Raw genomic sequence first — 16,645 nt, 5'->3', positions numbered from 1 at the left:
CCTTGACCTAGGGCAGTCTGGAAGCCTGGCAAAATCCAGGTGGTTGCGAGGGCCCTTGCTAACCACCTACAACACTCACAGTTTCCCCCTCGCCCCTCCATTTCAAACAACAAAAATTTACCTTATGCTTATGCACTAATTTTGCAGAAAGGTCTCATATCCAGATTAATGTAGTGAAAAATGGTAACTTGAAAAGAACACAACATTTTTATCCCCATCTTTAAGTATCCCTGGTACAGCATACTGAGTATTTTGATACCTTAAAGCAGAAAAAATCGTATGTGCTGCAGTCTATGATCTTAACAGTCGACAGACAGTTTTCCAGATCAGATGCTTGCTTCTGTTTGTCTTTACCCTGTCGAATGACAAAATCCCCCCCCAATTCATACAATGTTTTAAAGACCAATAAGAAGTTTACCCAGCTCAGTAACCTTGCTCTGATCTGTAAAGACTTGCCCTTAACTGAGTGATTTCCTCATATTTCCGGGCTCTCCTACACAGAGATGAGGCAGTGATGGCAGGTTTATTTGTAGCTATGGGTGGGGTGCGTAGGTGGCTTAGATGTGGGTGTGTAATTATTTATGTAACCCAGAAGTCTTTGGCAGGGCAAATCATTGGTATGGCAACAGAGAATGGGCTACCCTCACCAGACAGAACAAATGAAATATGTTGCTTCCTTCAGCACTGTCAGAACTAGGGGACTCATAGTTGATATCATCCTCCTGCCATAGGTATAAAAAGCTTGTGTGTGGGGGGTTTTTTTTTTTGATGGTTGTGTTTTTGGTTTTTTTTCTTAATTTAGCTGCGTATTGAAAAAACTCCTTTGGTCAGCTGTAGAGTCGAGTCTGTAAAATGAGCTTTTAGACAGCTTAAAGAGCAGGAGGAGTTTGTCTGTGTGAGGGATCATGAAATAAAAACAATTGCTTTTGGTTTGGCTTTGTTTTTCAGGCTGACAGTGCCATGTGAAAAGTTTAACCAATATTGATGAATTCTAATTTAGTGCTGTGAGCATAGACTGATAAGGCATTTGCCTAACTTTGATCTCTGGAACTGTATACTCATACTTCATGGATTTCTATTGTCTGAATTTTAGGCACTGAACTCGAGCCAATTTTGAAATACGTGTTTGATTATAATATTTGAAATTCAGAGTTTAAGCTCAACTCTCAGTTTTGAAAGATAACTTGAAACGGAGCAGAAGCAGTAATGCAATTATATATACACACAGTTAACCAATGCATCAGCAAATTAATTCATAAATTAAATTTTATGGCATTTAATAGTCTTGGAAATAACTTTTGGCTAAATATCAAATGCATTTTATCACAATTTTCAAACACTTTGCTGAATTTTAAAATTCTCAGGTTTAGGCTATGCTCCTTCAAATGCTATAGAAATGCTATCAAATGAAGTGGGAACTCTTGTACATGCTAATCGAGTACTTGCATTGGTTTCACTTGCACAAACTCTTCTTTGATAGTTGAGATTTAGAAGATAAAATGCAAAAAATATTAGGAAGGGACTGTTCACAATTACATGTTTAGGGGTGCAAAGTTATCAAGACACTTGCAAATGATTTTTTTGAATGATCAACAACACTCAAAAAGGAAATTCAGATGCCATAGTAAGTGAAAATTTTCGTAACTGGAAAAGACAAGGAAATGTGTCAGGCAAGGAAATTAACTGAAGTGTTTCGGTGTGTATGCTTTTATTGGAGAGTATGAGGGTGCCCACGAGGACAGGAAAGGCCTAAGAAAGCATCTAAAAAGCTACTTCGATAGGTAAAGCCTAGATCCCTTCCATGTGAGTGGGGGTTAGGCAGATACTCCAGAGCCCCAAGGCACTAAGATCTAGCTTGGCACGCAGAAAATACAGGATACAGTGTGGTCAAAGCAACGATGCGACTGACTTACCCACCCTGTGCTCTCTTACACCAGGGAGCTGCACTGGACCTGCTGCACTGAACATTTTGAATGAGAGCTCCCACATTGCCCACCCTGCTCTGCCCTCCTGCTGCCAAGGGCACCTCTCCTCCCACCACCCACGGGGATGGGGAGCAGTGGCGCTGGCTGTGTTTTCATGTGCAGCAGCACTGGTGGCTGCACTGGAGCCACCCTACCTTCATTGCAGACTAATGTCCAAGCAGTCCCAGGGTGGGCTGAAACCTCTGCGTTCAGCTCACCTGCTGGCTGCCTTTCTCCAAAGGCAGTAAAGTAAAGAAACTCTTTTTACCCAGGTTAGTTGTGGGAGAAGGCAAGGTCAGTGCAAGGAAAAAAATGTGGTGAAATACTCACAACTCCTCTTTTGGCAAGTGGCCACCTTGGCTTTTTGGACTCTAATGGGTAAAACAAATGTGTTATCAGTAAAGAAACAAATAGCTAAAAATAAAACCTGTTATTTATAGGGGGGGTTGGGTTTTTCTGGGTGTGGGGGTTTTTTGGTGTTTTTTTTTTTGTTTGTTTTGTGGTGTTTTTTTGGTTTTTTTTTTTTAGATGTAGCCTGATTATACTATACTCTGCTTGGCTCAGATTTAATACTTGTGTTTGGGCAGTTTGTGCACCAGACTTAAAACCTATTAAGCCTGTTGGGTTCCTCCCAGCAAGAACTATGTCTGTGATGGGATCTTGGATGATACTAAACACTCCCACTCGTTGCAGATGATCAGTATGTGATTGCCAATTCTTTACATGGGAAACCACATCACGCCTCAGGTCAGTTTTTTAAGATATCCATTGTTTTGAAGCAAGAATTAGGCTTTGTCTGCTCTTTAGTGATACCTTGGAGCTATGCAGGTATTTAAAACTCCTGTGAATAAACAATCCTACAAACCCTAAACCTCAGATCTGTCATGGGGCTGGGACAGTGGTGCGGGCTGTAATTCATGGTCCTTAGTGAGGCATAGGGAAAGCTTGGGGTCTAGATGTAGGAATGTACTGGTGAGAGGTGAGTAATGCCTGTGTTTCTTCAGCAAAAAATTTGAAAGAGTTTTCTAAATGTGGCAGCTACCTTCAGGCCTATGTGTAACTAGGAATCACAGTAGAAACTTTCTCCTTTTGGATTTTGAAGGCCTTGGTCATTCTTTCTGGGGATGGCTGGCTTGTTTACTTTCATGAAACTGCTGGTTGTGATGGTAACTTATTTATTTTTTTGAGAAAATTTTGATCTCTGGTCACCAGCATCTTCTGGTCTCTGGCAATCACGCTGCACACTATACTATACTCCACAATAGATATTTGTGGAAATTGTTTGCAGGTCTACATTTCAGTGTTGGAAGGTCTTGCAAGCAACCTCTAGCCATGAGTTGGGTCTGCTACCCTCGTGATTAGAGCACTACTGGAAAGAGTGGCATGGGCCACTCTCTTCCCTCTGCTTGAAGCTGTGCAGGTAGGAATTTGTAACTCAGGTGCTTGCAGATGGACATCCTGGCCTGGGCTCTGGTTGCTCCCAGCCTGTGGAGGAGGGAGGTGATCTGCGTCCTGCCCCCCTCGTCTGCTTACATTTTGCATTCAACAATAAAATGGAAGCAAAAACAATAAATTGAGGGGAATTTTAAAATTAGCAATGCGGTCACTTTGGTGTAGGGTAACAGAGTCCCCCATGCAGGCTGTGCTACCTTGCGTGTTGTTGCACTGATACTCCCTCCCCATCCCATATGCACACACTTTGTAGTCGTGGCTTTTGCTGGGCTCAGACAAGCAAACCCCACCCTATGTCTGACCTGTGCTTAGCAGCAGGGCTGCATGGGGCAGGTAGTCCATGGCACTGTCCGACACCAGGAGGTCTCCAGGGAACACCTCAAGTCCCGGCAGACTCACTACCACGGAGCTACGCCTGCGCTCAGCTGATCTGTGAGATGCAACAACAACACACGTCATCTCTCTCTGCTTGTGGCTGCAGAGGAAACTTCTGAAGTGCTCCTTGGTGGAGGAAATGGGCTAAAAAAACCAAATCACAGCGGCTATGACATAATGTGTTATAGGAACAATGAGTAGAAAATTTCAGTGATTGACAGAAAATATCTAATTATTTCCTCAAGTCCTCATTGTTGCTGAGATCAAGGTGCTTATGGCCATGGCTTGCCTCAGATAATAGGTACTTAGAGAATTTAAACATTGGAAATTCCTGGGTTCTTCTGAGATTAGGCAAAAAGTGAGTGGAGATTTCGGAATCTATCTTTTGACACTGGAGTCCAAAGGAGCAGTTAAATACCATGTCCCTAGCGGATATGTGGGTTGTCATCACTTTTAACCTTCATATAACTCAAGTGATTTCAAGAAAAGACAGCATACTAATGAAACAGTTAAAATGTTGTGGGTTGTGTTGGTTTTTTTTTTTAAATATTTAACCTTTGGGATAGTTTGTGCTATTTTCTTTCTAAATCTTTATGGCATTTTTTCTGCTAATTCAAATATTTTGTATTTTGAATATAATATGACTTAGATGCCCTGCTGATCGAAAACAAATGGCTCTTTCCAACTATTGTTGTTACTAACGGAGGATATTGTCCAGGATGTAGATCCATCAAGTGAAGTGACACAGGCATTCTGTATCCAACAGTGTGTTTGTGCCAGAGGCTGCTTGCATTCAAATACAGAAATTATTGGTGCACATCAAAAACCTTTTTGGATTTTGCTAATAACTCCCACCGATACCTAATTAATTGTGTTAGGGTACTGTTACAAAATGATGGGTGTCTGTAGCTTCTGTTCTGCTGTCTTCAACTGATTGATGCATGAAGACTGCATCAGATTTCAGAGGGTCAGTAATTAAGCAGCCGGGGGAGGAGGCACAAAGTGTTTGTGCATATATAAAAATTCTCCTTTTTAGTCACCATTTATTGTGTATTGTATTTCTGGGCAGTTAAGTATAATACTTGTTACTTTTTTTTGCCTAGGCAGATACTTTACTGTGAATATTTAGCCATTTACCAACACCTGATGTGAAACCTGGCAGGTATATTTTTCCCCTTAAGTGCATGAATAGTCACTTGACAACTTATCAGCTCACAGGTGAGCTCTGAGGTAGAGAACTGGGATTTGATATGTATAGCAAGACATTAAGATTATGCTTTTTGTTTTGATCTGATGGTGACATTGCTTGCAACTGCCTTGGCTAAACCAATTGAATTGTATAGATGAAAGGAAAGACTGCTCCTAACAACAGAGAGGGCTGTAGGCTATCAGGAGGGCCAGGCCTGGGACTTTAACACTTGAAACATGGACATATTAGGGCTTGAAAACTAAGTGTTGGGGAGTTTACAATGTGCAACATATGAGTTCTCTAAAAGCTTTTCCTTTTCTGGTAGCTCCACTGAATGGGGAGTATAGGATCTGTTTGTTTAACTTTAGGGATTTACAATGAAACTCTGAGGTTTCTCATGAAATTGAATTTAAGACATGGTTTGAGAGCTTTTATGGATGGGGTCTGCTTCTTGGTTGTCTGCAAGCCCATACCAGTGCAAGGGAGACCGCTTCCTGATGAGGAGCGCTGAGTGCTACCCAATGCAAATTTGAAGTGTTGGTAACAATTGTATTAAGATGCTTCTGAAACCTCTAGTGATTCCACCATGCAATCTCTTGGGCAGCTGGATTATTATATAAACCAGATGTTGCAATATAGTACAAGGATAATTCTAAAAGTTGTGTACTCCTGTACTGGGAAATTCAGGAGATTTATTTCAGGTTGGATTCACAATAAAATTTTGCCAATGTATTATTGATTCTTGAAGTATCTAGCCTACTTCAATTGCAGAGTATATTTTGACGTTGGAGCCTAGTCACTTGTGAAGATTAGTAATGGGAAACACAGTTTCATTGTAACTGAGCTAAATGGTATTATTTTCCTAGATCAAAAAGGCCTTGAACTTCAGACGCATATGTCTAAACAAGCTCTTCGCATAGGTACGTAAGCCTGTGAAGTGTGGGAGCATGCCAAGGTCACTTGGATGTGTATCTACAATATACCTTTGCAATCTGACATACCTGGTCTGATTAATGACTTACATGCCTAAATTATGTACTCATGCTTCACAGATGAAGGTACAGGTATCTGTGATCCCCTGACCCAATGCCTCTAGATGTATCTGATACATTAGATGCTCTTGTTGATTTTACTGGAGAAATGAAACTACTGAAGTGCCGTGTGATGCAACTTATTAGTTTTCGAGTCTGTATGCAATATTTTACCACCTTATCATGCCTGCAGACTGTGTAGCTTTGTCTTTTTCTTTAGTTTTTTGTTTTCTTATTAGAGGCAGGGGGCTGAAAGTGCTTGAGTGCAAGAAACGTTTGTACTTTAGGGATGAATTTGAGCACCTGAGGAGATATAATCTGCAATATTTCCTCCTTTAAATCTACTTGTTTTGTAAACAAGATAATGTCACAGGTTTGCATTACAAAGTTATGGAAAATTATTAAAGACACTGAAGCAGCTCATGGTCTGGAAAAACAAATATCCTGGGTATACAGTTGTTTCTAGGGCATGACGAGTTTCAGCCAACTGCTTTTTAGATGTCTGTATCTTGATATGTTCATAATCTTAGCCTAACTAGACCTTTAGATGTCCCAGGGAATAGACATCTATATAAATCACCTTACTTAAATAACAGATATGTTATTTAAAGGAATGCCTACTAGATGAGAATAAAAGCAACTGAAGAGGTTACAAGGGCCAACGTTATAGGGTGGTCACAGTACTGAGATAGCTGCCAGGGGATGACACTGTTACCCAAGCCACTCAGGGAGGGTATTTGGACTCCCTGACTCAAAGGGTTAGCATGACACTTTACAGGCATATGAGACATTAAAAGAGGAAGAGGAGCACTTCAAGATAGATGAGCCCAGCTCCCTCAACTCATTGAACATGAGCTTCCTTGGCAGTTACTGAGAAGAGTTCTCATTAGCTGGTTGTCTTTAGGAAATAGTGCAATCTTGTTTTTCACCCAGTCTCTGATATGTTGAACGGGGCAAGGAGAAAATGAGCCCAGAGTAAACTAAAGGTTTTGTTTTATCAATGTTTCCTTCCATGGCAGAGTTTGCTTTAGCATCTCACCCTGTCTCCACTACACACACCTCTCTCTGTGCTGCCCCTCTGGTCCTTTTTTTAAATTTATTTTGGCTGATTATTTTTAATGAGCATCAGTTCAGCATGTTGCCATGCTGACAGAGGGGTACTGGCATTTCTGACTGAGGGCTGTGTGTGGGAAGGCTGTTTAAAAAGAGCATTGTTGCTTTAAGAAAGGCTTTTGAAAGTACAGCCTGGGAGGAGGGAGATGTTCATTAAAACTGAAAGATGGAGGCATGCTTTTACCTTGGATGATATATCAAGTCAGTCTTGGAGGAGGGTTGCCAACTGCCCCAATGCGCTTCTAAAAGGAGAGAATAATCTGACACTTCAGCAGTTTTCTCTGGCTGTGATAAGAAGGGATTAGCTGTTAAGGACTTAGACTAATGATTTGGATAAAGGAGGAGCTGAGTACAGCCCTTGCCCAGACCTTGGACCAAATTCAACCTGACAAAAAGTTTAAAGCAGAAACTGGTGATTTTTGTCTTACATTTCTGCACATTCTGATATTGGTCAGGACAAGAAATAAAACCGTAATACATCATCCTAGCATCCTTTTCTCAATCTTTCCCCCTGGCGACTGTGGAACAAAGCTTATGTTGATCCCTGTGTGATTTCTTGATTTTAAAATGTGTCTGGATAGAAGTCCAGAGCCAATATCCTAGGTGGCATATAGTAGCTTCCCTCTGAAGCTGCCAGGCAAGTGGCACCAAGAGAAGGTGCGTACATTAAATGTTGAATAGTTTCCTGTTTAGCCATTTGCATTCAGTATTCTTCAAATTCTCCCCTGAAGTTTGCTACAGATCACACAAATCTTCACCCTGTCAGTGAGATATGCTTATGTGTTATAGTTTTGAATTGGATCAGTACAGACTCTTCCCATAATAGGTGCAGATCACCTGTTTTCACACCAAGATGCAAAGATTTCTCTCCTCTCTCCATCTCCATCCCTTCTCTCCTCTCTCCATCTCCCTCTCCCCTTTTCTGCTGTAAATTCAAAATGCTAAAGAGTGGGCTGGAAACTGCAACAATTCAGAAAATCTAGGAAGCCTCTTCTACAGTGAAGATGTAAACACATGCGCACAGCTATTAAGCCTTGTCTAGGGAACTGCATTGTGCAATGGCTCATAGGCTGCTGATAAGCCTGCCCCAACACACCCAGTCCCAAACACAGACCTGTTTGCAAACTGCTGGTTATAACAGAGCTTTTACCTGAAAAATGAGTAAACATTGGGAAGAAGAGGAGATACAGCTCAACTAATGATATCTACTGCCTTAAGAGGTGAAACACATTATGGTAGAGTCACAAAAGCAGTGTATTGCTGTTTGTTGTGAGGCTATTTCTGTCTTCCCCAAGCGTTGCTCACCAGTGCTAGTGCTTTTAGTAGCCCTCACTCACCTGCATCCCCTGCCTCAAATCTTCAAGGGGATCACACAGTAAAGTGAGCACTGCACCATCAGTGAGAGAGGTATGGCTATTAAAGGAGGTACTAGCTCCTACTTTCCTGTTGTTTGGGGAGAAAATAAACTTCGTTTCCCTTCTGTAAACATTTGAACATCTAGGGAAACAAACATGGCTGAATCAAACTCATTTCTAATCAAGCTTTTACTTTCTGATGATTGCTTTTAAGAGCTTGATGCAATTCACCACACAGATCTACAGTACACAACATCTGATCTTGCCTGCATTAACTTAGAAAATTAAAGTATTCTTAGTTTGTAGGATTAACAATCCCCCCATCCAGTAGCAGTCCTAGATCTGCTTTGCTTGTGTACGAGAACAATATCGAGCTGTTCTGCTAGCTTCTTTGCTCCCTTTTCCCTCCCACAAGGTTTTGAAGAATGTCGCTCAAGATTATGAGATGTTTCACATTCTTCAAGCTGAAATTTGACACTGTTAATCCAAACAGCCAGACCTTTCGGCAGTTAGTTCCTAGTGCAGAGCTCTCCGATGGTCCAGCTGAAATATTGCGTGAAATATAGCTAAACGTGTCAGGGAGAGGGCCACCTTTGAAAGAAAATCTCATTAAAAAGTTTTACTTTAACAAGCTGGTGACAGGCACTTTGCAAAGCAAATCTACAAATTAAAGTTGAGTTACACATACATGCCTTACAGTTCAGTTTTGTCTTAGAGTGAAGCAGATTCATTAAAAAAGTACAGGAGTGAAGCTTAGAATAAGATAAAACAAATATATGCATACCTTTGTACAGGCAATCCACTCTGAAAGAAAGTGAGATATTCTTGTTACTTGGTTAGAAAGCAAGCAAGCAATCTGATTTTATGAAAAAAGCACTCATTTGTTAACAGAAATGTGCTACATAGACTTAGACATTGGCTAATTATTTTCACTGTTGTGGAGAAAGGAGGAGAACTCATTTGATATCCAGAATGTTTTCTATATTTGAAGGGGGGCAAAAATCACTTTTGGTCTGTGGCACAAAACTAACTGGTTAGTAAAGAGCTATACACCTATTTGACATAGTTCACGTTCAGTGAAATGTGTGTCTAGGTGCTTTGCATAAGGATGGAGTCCAGCATGTGTCCGAATTTAACTGCTTATGCAAGTAATGCAAGGTCTTTGAGAGTAGATCTAGTAGCAAACCTGGCTTATGCGGTGCTTCTCCTCTTCTCCTTGGGGTGAAGTTATGAGGGATAGCTGAATGGTAGTTTGCCATCAGGGAAAGACAGAGGGCTAGCTTCTCCCTTGCTTATTTATCTTTACTGACACTGGCACTCACTGGACCAGTGTTTCTTTTTTTCAGAAAAGATTGCACTATTACCTGCTCATTTATGGAGCTGAAAGTAAAAATGGAGGGGGCTAGTGAGTGGCAGAGCTAGGTAAATGGAAATAAAGAAAGGGAATGGGACCTCTTCCTTTGGCAGTAGCAAACGTTAAATCTGGCTCAACCATCTTGAATGACTTCATTCTTGGTTTTGTTGGTGTTAGTAATGCTATTCAGTTAAAACAGAATAGAGAACTGCCCTGGCTTAGGAAGAACCCGGCTGAAGGACCCTGGAAATAAAATAATCTGCTAAAACCCAAACCTGAACTGGATAAATTACTTAGTCTTGTTCTTTCATAGCCCCACAAACAGTTATACTGGCCCACCAGGGTGAATGGACAGAGGTGGGAAAGAGTGGCCATGTGCAGGAGTGGACTGGACCAATCTGGTCACCAAGAGACAAGGCTGGAACCATTGTCTCTTGCTGATTTGGAAGGAAAAATCTCCTTTCCTGATGAGCATAGAAGTTGGTCTGTTGTATCAGGAACTAGGAGCTAGGAACTAGGGCCAGGTTGCAGTTCAGATTAAGAACTGTGGTTTTGTTTATGCACTGGGCTGTGGTGGGCCAATGCTGAATATGCAAGACTGAAAAGGAGGCTGCATCATCCTATTCCTCTTACCTGGACACCCTCCTGTGGTGTAGGGCTGGGGCAGGGGAGTCTCCTAGGCAGCATAGCAGAGTTGGCTCTCCGAGAGTTTTGGAGTGTTTCATTGGGACTGCCATTGCTGAGAGGATCTTTTTGGCTTGGCAGCTTTGATCTGGGGCTGGCAGACTCTGGATCTGCTACAGTTGTCTCAGACTTGGCTTTGGAAGACAGTAATTTTGCATGGACACAAGAAGGCAACGACAATGAGGAAGCTGTAGTGCACCGAGGTGGACTCTTACAAATGTGGTGGAGAGAGCCAGTGTATTCCTTTTGATTTCTCAGCTGAGCTGTGTCAGAGCAGTCCTGAAATGACAGTGCTTGTGAGGCAGAGGCCATCCTTACACGCCTTAAAGTTGGAGAAGTGGAAATTCTGGCCAAAGCATGCCGGTCAAACTGGAAAGGTGCATGATGGCTCCCAATGCACTTCTCTGTGGGAAGCTTCAGAAGTGAAGACTCTGTATAACCTCGTCTTCGAACGTAGTCACCTGGAGGCATGGTAGTGTCCATACAAACTGATACTGCCTGCATTTCACAGGGACTGAAGACATCTTCTGGGGTGCTGCTTCCAGGCAAAGTAACATTTTCTTTATGAAGCTCAGCTTCCCTGTTTAGAAGTTCCACGCTGATGCAGGTTTCTTTGACCAGGTCTGGAGAATGATCAGAGCTTGGTTGTTGCATTCTTTATTTGCAGCATTGAAAATTTATAGCTTTGTGTACCTAGGACACATGATCAGAAAAGGTTCTTAGAAAGTTGCCGTATGCATCTTTATATGGGAGGATATGCAAATGGAGAAAAATCTAAACAAAATAATGTAGATATGTGCACTAGCACAGAAACAATTGCCTGCACTTTGAATCCTGCTAAAATGCAGGTTTCAACAGCTTCAGGACCCTATTTCAGCAAGCTGTTTAAACAGCCACTAAATTTGAGTGTGCAAGCAGTGTCAGCATCAGCCAGCAGAACTAATTAGATGGTAAAGACTAACTGTGTAATTAGGAACTCTGCTCATCTGGTACTGCAGCCGCCTAATTTCCTGTTGCCGCTCCCCCATCAGTGAGATTGTGATACTGCTGTATGTGGGATAAAAATGAAGTCACTAGCTCTCAGGACTCCTTGTTGCAAAATCATTTATGTACAAATACTAATTACTTGCTGAATGCTTAAGCAAATACAATTTAACATTTATGTAAGGTGAGTCTAATCACTCTTGTTCTTCTTTTCAGCAGGAAAAGTATTTTGCAGTAAACATTATGTATATGTTGTAATCAAATAATGAAGACAACAATTTATCAAAGTAACTTGTCTGTTGATTGATCAGTAAATAATCTTATGTTCTGTGATTCATGAAGCTCTATTTTAAGGTATTTTGACGACTAGTCTCTCTAAAACGGGACTGACATTTCAAGTTATGATGGAAGGTTATTAATTCAACCTCTTCTTTAATTCAGCTTCTTTGTTTGCTAAGAGGAATCTTAAAACTGTTCATGATTGCTTGCTTCTTTGGGCACTTATTTATTAGAATGAGTTTATTCAAACATATGTTGACTTTTTTCTTGAGCTATTGAATATCACACATTGAATATGATTTTTGTCTAATTATATAGTCCCATCAGATTGATTTATAAAGTGATTAGAAACAAATTATTTCATGAAGTTTGCTAGTTGAAAGTATTGCTTTTTACAAACTCTTCAGCCGTTAGAAGACAATCATTCAGCTGTTTACAGGAAGAAAAAGCACATCTTTATGATGGAAATGGCGTCTTTCACAAATGTAGTGAGTAGCCACAAATATATTAGCATCTATTAATTCCTCTTTAATAGATAAAGGCTAATTAACACATATGCTTATTAAAATGGACAAGCACTAAAAATCACATTCAAGATATATCATGAATGACAATAATGAGAAATTATTACTATTTTCCACTTCTGAGCAAAGATATGATTGCATACCATTGCTGTGAGATTTGCTGTTATTGCTTTTTAATCTTTCGAGGCTTTTATTTTGTGAAGTGCAATCACATCTAAGCTACATAGTGAAATAAAAAGACTGATCATTGTTTGGTGAGGCATTCTCTTTGCTTTTTTTCTTTTTTGTTTTTTAATAATCGCCTCTTCCCCATGCAGAATTTTGCAACTCAGCATGGACCTTCCAGATATTCATGTGAATAGAGTTCTGTTGCAGAACTAGAAAAGATTAAAGACATTTTTTGTCATGATGGAAGTCTTATATTAAAAATATGTTGTGTGTTTTGTGGTTTTTTTCGGTTGGTTTTTCTTTTTTTTTTTTTTTTTTTTTGCTTTTCAGTTTACCAAACTTTTTTCTTTTTTAAAATAAGTTGAAACTTATGAGTTTCTTTGAGTACTTATGAGTTACTTTTAGGAGTAGAATTTCTAAGCAGCAAAATACTTGTAAAGAAAATACATTGTTAAAAAAAGTGCAGAAATATGCCACACACATGCAAAAAAATAAATGTATATGATTAAACTTACCAAGGTAGCCAGGTGAAGATTTACCAACTTGCAGGATGTCACATTCTTTTCACGTACAATTAAGTCAAATTTTCAACAAGTGCTTGATTAACTGATACTAGGCTTAGCAGTAGTGGTTTCTCTTTTAAAGCCTCCTTACTGAATGCTGGTATAAGGAACTAGTTTTTCTTCTTGTAGATTTGTTTCTAGGGGATTTGTTTATCAGGTCAGATGGAAGTGGCTTCAGGATCAATGCCTGCTTACAAAAGGTAACATGAGCCATATGTTTCATTAAACTTCATTCCCTTTCATAATTCTTCTTTTGTAGTTATCACATTGATAAAGTTTGGCAAGAGAGATCTCAGTCAAGTATATCATGAGCTGCAAGAGCAGATGAAATGTCTCCACCCCTCCAATAATCTTTTTTTTTTTTGCTTGTCTTGATTCATTCAACTGGATCTAACTATTCATTGTTCATCCTTCATGGAAGAATACTAGTGATATACCCCTTGGTTATGTTATTTATGATCGGATTTTAATTTTAACAAGTGTGCTAACTATCTGAGTAATTCTGAAGAGGGACAGATTTTAGTATCGGAGTATTTGAGAATTCACCCAAACATTGATAATTCACTATTTTGTTGTGTTGCAGAACTGATTGGAAACCATCAGAAATGGTTTAGGCATTCTTTGGTTGGGTGAATTGAAAGTGAAACTTGGGAAAAGATGGTTTATTTGGTAGATAACTTGTGAGGAAACACTAACCTCCACAAACGTTCAAATATATCATTAACACACATTTTCAGAGGGCTGAGTGAATACTTTGAAATGCAGACAACTTTTGCACTATGATGTTTTCATTTTCTGTAAAGATTTTTTTTTCAAAACTCATCTACAAACCAAAACATGATACCTAAAAACTGGTATGAGTAAGTGCCTTTGGTTTTGCTTAAGCATTGGATGTGGCTGTGGATTGAGGGAGGTTTCTTTCAAGAGGATGACAGAAGAAAACTCGAAGACTTTATTTGCAAGACTGTGACTAACTATTTCAGTATTCATCGAGTTTGACTTCTAAGAAAAAGGGTAAGTTTTAAAAAAAAAAAAACAGTGATCACCCTGTCTGATAGTTGATAGTACAAGTGTGTATTTGCTTTAAGTAGGGGTTTTAGAACCGTAATTTTTGTTTGTTTTTGACTCCTTATGCTGCTTTCAAGGTGATATTAGGATCAGATGAAGTGGAACAGACCTTGTTGCCTGATGAAATATGCAAATGTCTGGAGACTTTACAATGTTCAAAGCTGTCCTTTCGAACCCCACAGAACAGGTCTGGGTGCACGGCAGTTGGGCAGGTTGGGGTGGTGAGGCTCTCCAGGAAGAAGTGCAGGCTTCTGTGGGAAGGGGACAGGCAGTCAGCAAGTGAAGCCATGCCCTTCCTGGGGTGGGGGGGAAACCACCTCTGTGGTGGGGAGAGCTGAAAGCTATGCCCTCTGCTCCTGGCACTCTTTACATTTTTGTGTAATGCATAGACAGGCTCTTCTGCTGCCTAATTGAAATCTTCTGAATGCGCTTTAAAGCTGCTGCTATGATTTTACTTCCACAACTTCTTATACGAAAGTACCTAGGTGGCCCTTTGCAAGCACCAGTCCCCAGGTTAGTACAGGGTCTACCAGACCAGACCTTACTTCTGCTCTTCAGCTCATGGAAGCCTCATCCTACATCTAAATCTAACCCCAACTTCTGAATGTCTAAACATTCAAATACTACTATTCTGTTTGCCTACATACAGTTTAGAAGATGACAGAGATGGCTGGGCTAGAAAGAAGGCTGTTGTACATTTCTTGGATACCTGGGCCTTGATAGCTGCCATGTGGGATCACTTTTGAAAGAGACAGTTGGGTAAATATTGGTAAAAGAAAGGAGTTAGAGTGCTAGCCTGAGATCAGGGCTGGTGTGAACTACTGTCTGACATGTAGTTCTGGGACTGGTTTAGGTGGCTTTGGGCATAGCTAGGCAGAAACTTTGTTTTAAGGCCACTTTTGATCAATTAATTCTGACTGAGACCTGCAGGTGTGGGTGTTTTGAGTTTGGTGGTTGGTTGTTTTTTTTTTTTAATTCTAGCTGAGACTTATCCTTAATGTGATCAGTATACTTATATTAACCTAGTAGCAATTATATAAAAAGTTATTCTAGTTCCTTCTCATTTGCTGGTGCTATAAATTGAAAACTATCTCTAACTTCCTTTATCCAGAATTAAAAATATTCTTAAGGGTTTAAGCACTTCTCTGGCTTAACTCAGGGGGCTATTTTGGGATGTAGGTGAAATAATAATTGCCCTCATTTTGCCCAGAGTTCACTTGCACTGCCTAACTTGCCTCTTAGTCCTAATTGTAATAAAGCAGGTACCCCTCTCAGTTTGGACTATATATATATGTACTTAACTGGCTCCTATCACCAAGTCAAGTTACCTAAGCTGCTACCAACTGTAAACTCAATCCTAGACAAACCTTTGCCACAGCATTAATTCTGTGAACTATAATTTTCATCCTCAGAAGCAAATGTAGCCAAGTCATTTAACTGACTAAGCTCCAGTAACCTTGCATGTGCTTTCTAAAATAAATAATTACGTTAGATGAATGGCCTCTTCTGGCCTAAATCCCAATGTTCATGCTCAAATCTCAGCTTTCTGTCAGCTAACTTTACTCTAAAATACACCTCCAATCTGAAGCTAAAGTTAATTGATTGTCTCTTGTGCATCTTTTCCTGGTAGTCTCCTTTGAGCACAGCCAGTTCGTTGGCCTTTGCTGACCAGGACTGTAATGCTGCCATCAGCCTTAGCCATGGTCTTTTAAATAGTTGCAGGGTTTGCCAGGTGACTCCTCCCAGGGTTCATCTCCAAGTTAGACCTATGCCCCCTTACGGATCAAGATGATACTTCAGGTCAATGATCTCTGCCAACTTTGAACGTAACCACATCTATCCTAAGTATTTTCTCCATCCCTACTGCCCTGGTTGTTCCAGAAATACGCATAGCCAGATATCCTCACTGGCCTCTGCAGTCACTTTCTGAGCTCGCATATTACTCATGCTACTAATCTGCTGTATGCTGAAACCTTATGCTTCACGTTACCTCATTAATGTAGACCAACAGCTGCTCCAGCCAGCCCTTCTCTCCTTTTCACCTGGCAAGTCACTTCTTGATGTAGGAGATCCCCAGATTCTGTCTGTACAACTCCTTATCCTCTCATTTGGTTTCGCGTTAGCATAAGGGCAAGCCTAATTTGTTTGCCAGCTATAGCCAGGTGGACCAAACCTGTTCTCAGCTTTTCTGCCTTGCCTCTTAAGAGCTAAGCAATTCTTACAGTTTATAGTTTTCTACCTTATCTAACCCAAAATTCAGGCTGAGCTGTAGCCTTCAGACTCATCTTTCTAAATAGGTTCCTGGAGCACAGGTGAAGCTTAGTGTCAGGGTGGAGAAATAATTGAGTGCAGCATTGTCTAGAAGTGCCTCACAGCTCTGTCATGGACCTCCCTCTAGCTGTAACACACCTAGCTGGCCTTTTGGCTACTGACAACCTCTTTAGGGTAGAAGGTCCAGAAATAAAATAACGTGGTCCAGGATTATGCATCTCCAGCAATGTCCCTGAAGGTCCTTCAGAGATCTGTAGGCTATCGGAGTTGG

The 16,645-nt window shown here is 40.5% G+C and overlaps 1 protein-coding gene across 1 annotated transcript in view; it reads right to left on the bottom strand.

Annotated features, from left to right (window-relative positions):
* Positions 1-13,117, bottom strand: part of PLEKHG7 (pleckstrin homology and RhoGEF domain containing G7) — a 37,018-nt gene extending 23,901 nt beyond the window's left edge. Inside the window, exons 1-6 of the mRNA XM_072883357.1 lie at positions 12,988-13,117; positions 10,467-11,210; positions 9,264-9,283; positions 3,719-3,846; positions 2,295-2,335; positions 260-355 (exon numbers count right to left, since the gene is read on the bottom strand). Of these exons, the coding sequence (XP_072739458.1) occupies positions 260-355; positions 2,295-2,335; positions 3,719-3,846; positions 9,264-9,283; positions 10,467-11,171 (990 nt within the window). The 5' untranslated portion in view covers positions 11,172-11,210; positions 12,988-13,117. The remainder of the gene's footprint in view (positions 1-259; positions 356-2,294; positions 2,336-3,718; positions 3,847-9,263; positions 9,284-10,466; positions 11,211-12,987) is intronic.
* Positions 13,118-16,645: the final 3,528 nt, after the last annotated feature.

Source organism: Ciconia boyciana, chromosome 1, assembly GCF_034638445.1.
Source record: "Ciconia boyciana chromosome 1, ASM3463844v1, whole genome shotgun sequence".
NCBI classification, from domain to species: Eukaryota; Metazoa; Chordata; class Aves; order Ciconiiformes; family Ciconiidae; genus Ciconia; species Ciconia boyciana.
The sequence above is the reverse complement of the archived record's forward strand: the minus strand, read 5'-3'. Positions and strand labels throughout refer to the sequence as shown.